The sequence below is a fragment of the Gastrolobium bilobum genome, unplaced genomic scaffold (assembly GCF_033153095.1).
Source record: "Gastrolobium bilobum isolate Gb01-03AN ecotype WA unplaced genomic scaffold, APGP_CSIRO_Gbil_v1 utg18084, whole genome shotgun sequence".
NCBI lineage: Eukaryota > Viridiplantae > Streptophyta > Magnoliopsida > Fabales > Fabaceae > Gastrolobium > Gastrolobium bilobum.
The window spans coordinates 89,093-91,903 of record NW_026899800.1 but is presented as its reverse complement, the minus strand read 5'-3'; the positions used below and the strand labels follow the sequence as shown (position 1 = coordinate 91,903).

At 43.2% G+C, this 2,811-nt stretch overlaps 1 protein-coding gene across 1 annotated transcript; it reads left to right on the top strand.

Annotated features, from left to right (window-relative positions):
* Positions 1 to 1,462: 1,462 nt before the first annotated feature.
* On the top strand, positions 1,463 to 2,406 carry LOC133293612 (uncharacterized). The gene is made up of 2 exons (XM_061492203.1): positions 1,463 to 2,052; positions 2,106 to 2,406. The coding sequence occupies exons 1-2, from the start codon at positions 1,463 to 1,465 to the stop codon at positions 2,404 to 2,406; spliced, it is 891 nt and encodes a 296-aa protein (XP_061348187.1).
* The last annotated feature ends 405 nt before the right edge of the window (positions 2,407 to 2,811 follow it).

Below are 2,811 nucleotides of genomic sequence, written 5' to 3'. Positions count from 1 at the left end.
TTTCTAGTTTAATTCTTATTCGGCGGAGACGAAAATCGGGCAGAGTAACCTCTGTAAATCGGACAACTGGAGATTTTCCAATCTCAATCTCAAGAGTTCCTGATAGACAGTTTATATAGCATATAAATTCAGAAGTACCAGACATCCAAATATAATCATATACCCATCCATGGGCGCGTTCATAACTTGGCTCCGTGCCACTATATCTAACAGCATGCAATTCAACATGTAAACATAACTGAATACTACAACGTCATATCAACATGCCTGAATACACAAATGTACATGCATCATACTGAAAGACATGTACAAAACATATACATGCCATATACAAAATAAAAGATCAGACATCATGATCCACAAAATGCTAAAATACTGAATAACATAAATACACTCAAAAATAGTAGTAGCAAATGAAACTCTGCGCGATTATCAAAACAGATTCTTTGATGAAGCGCTTTTGGTCAGAGATTTAGATCCACAAGTCTGACTACACATTATCACTGAAGGACTTGTGGAAGGCCCTTTTTCTATGTCGCTGGCCAAACAGCGACCTCGCACCATAGAGGAATTGCGTGCGCGTTCAGAGAAATTCATCAACCTGGAGGATTATAGGCGATCACGAGAAATCTCCAACACCAGGGCCAACACGGACAACTTCGAAAGAGATGTCCAGAAGAATTTTCAACGCAAATTTCGCGAAAAGAGAAAGTGGGGGAAAATACGACAACTACACCCCCTTGAACGCATCTCCCAAGCGAATTTTTAAGGAAGTATTCCAAACAGGGTATGTCCGGGTTAATAGACCTCCTCCAATGCCAAAAGGAGTTCAGCGCGATGAATCCAAATTTTGTGAATTCCACAACGACAAAGGTCACACCATCGACGAATGTCTAGCGCTCAGAAATACCATTGAGGCACTCATAAGAGAAGGAAAGCTCCAGGAATTTATTTCCAGCTGCAGGGAATATAAGACGCAGCGAAGGCACGATAGAAGCCCTGATCACAACTGCAATAAACAAAGGGCACGCCCTAGGAAAAATTATAACCGTACTCGCAACAATGACCGAAGAGAGGACATAGCAGCTTCAACTGACAGACGTCACAGAACTCCACCAAGAAACAGGCGACAAGTCGCGGGGCAACACCGCGATGGACTACCTAACAACGCGGCAGGTGTTTTAGCCACTATTGACGGCAGATCAGCGGGAGAAGGATCGACCAAATCTCAACGAAAAAAGCATCTGAAATCAGTCATGACGGTGCGCGATCATGCACGCCCTTCCACCTCTCGCGATCAAAGACAGGCCATAAGTTTTGACGATGATGACTATGGCGACATCGTACCAGACCATGAGACCCACTAGTGATCTCAGCGTGCATGGCTAACCTCCAGGTAAAACGTATTAAGATTGACAATGGTAGCTCAGCTGATATTATATTCTAGGATGCCTTTTGCGCGATGCACATCCCAAAGGAACATCTTCTTCATGGATGTTCGGACTTAATTGGCTTCGCCGGAGAGTGTGTACAGCCCAAAGGCACCTTTGAAATATGGGTCACCTTTGGAAACATGCCTCTTGCTCAAACTATCAAAGTAAAATTTTATGTCATTGAATACGCATCAACATATAACATCATTCTAGGAAGACCAACTATTGCCGCATTAAAGGGAATCATTTCTATGCCTCATCTTTTGATGAAATTGCATAACAAGTCTGGCATAGTAGTTGCCATCAGAGGTGATCAGAAAATAGCGCGCAGCTGTTATAACACCAGTTTAAGAGCCAAAACTCCTGTACAACCTGATGACAAAGGCAAAGCATCAGTGAATATGACCGATCTTGACATGCGAGAAGATATGCGCGATACTCGTCCTCAACCGGATGGGGAGTTGGAAGACTTCCAAATAGGCCCACTCCCTGAAAACACCACCAAAATTGGACAAAACCTCCCAGAAGCTGAGAAAAGCGCGCTGATAACAGTATTGCAAAATAACAAAGACCTTTTTGCGTGGACAGCCGCCGACATGCCAGGGATAGACCCAGAGAAGTAATTAGAGAAATCACTTACTCTACTTGGCTCTCCAATGTTGTATTAGTCAGGAAACCCAATGAAAAATGGCGTATGTGTACTGATTACACAGATCTCAACAAACATTGCCCAAAGGATTTCTATCCACTTCCCACCATCGACAAGCTGGTCAATAATTCTGGAGGATACCAAATCCTATCCTTTATGGATGCGTATTCAGGCTACAACCAGATTCCAATGTTCACACCAGATGAGGAAGCTACATCTTTTATCATTGAAAAAGCTACCTACTACTATAATATGATGCCATTTGGTCTCAAAAATGCTGGAGCCACCTATCAACGCATGATGAACAAAGTTTTCAGTCAGTAGATTGGACAGATGCTTGAAGTTTACATTGATGATATGATAGTCAAAATAATGACTACGTCACACCATCCTCGAGATTTGGAATGGGTATTTCAGCAAATGCGCAAATACAGGCTACGGCTTAATCCAGCCAAATGCGCGTTTGGAGTACCTGCCAGAAAATTCTTAGGATTCATGCTCACACATCGCGGGATAGAGGCCAACCCTGACAAATGCAACGCCATTCTCAGCATGACCAGCCTGCGAAACGTAAAGGAACTACATCAATTGACAGGAAGAATCACTGCTCTAACCAGATTCCTCCCTGCGTCAGCTCAAAAATCATTGCCAATGCTCAAACTATTACGCAAACAGACAGACTTTAACTGGAATCTGGAGTGCGAGGCAGGGTTCTTGGCCATCAAAGAA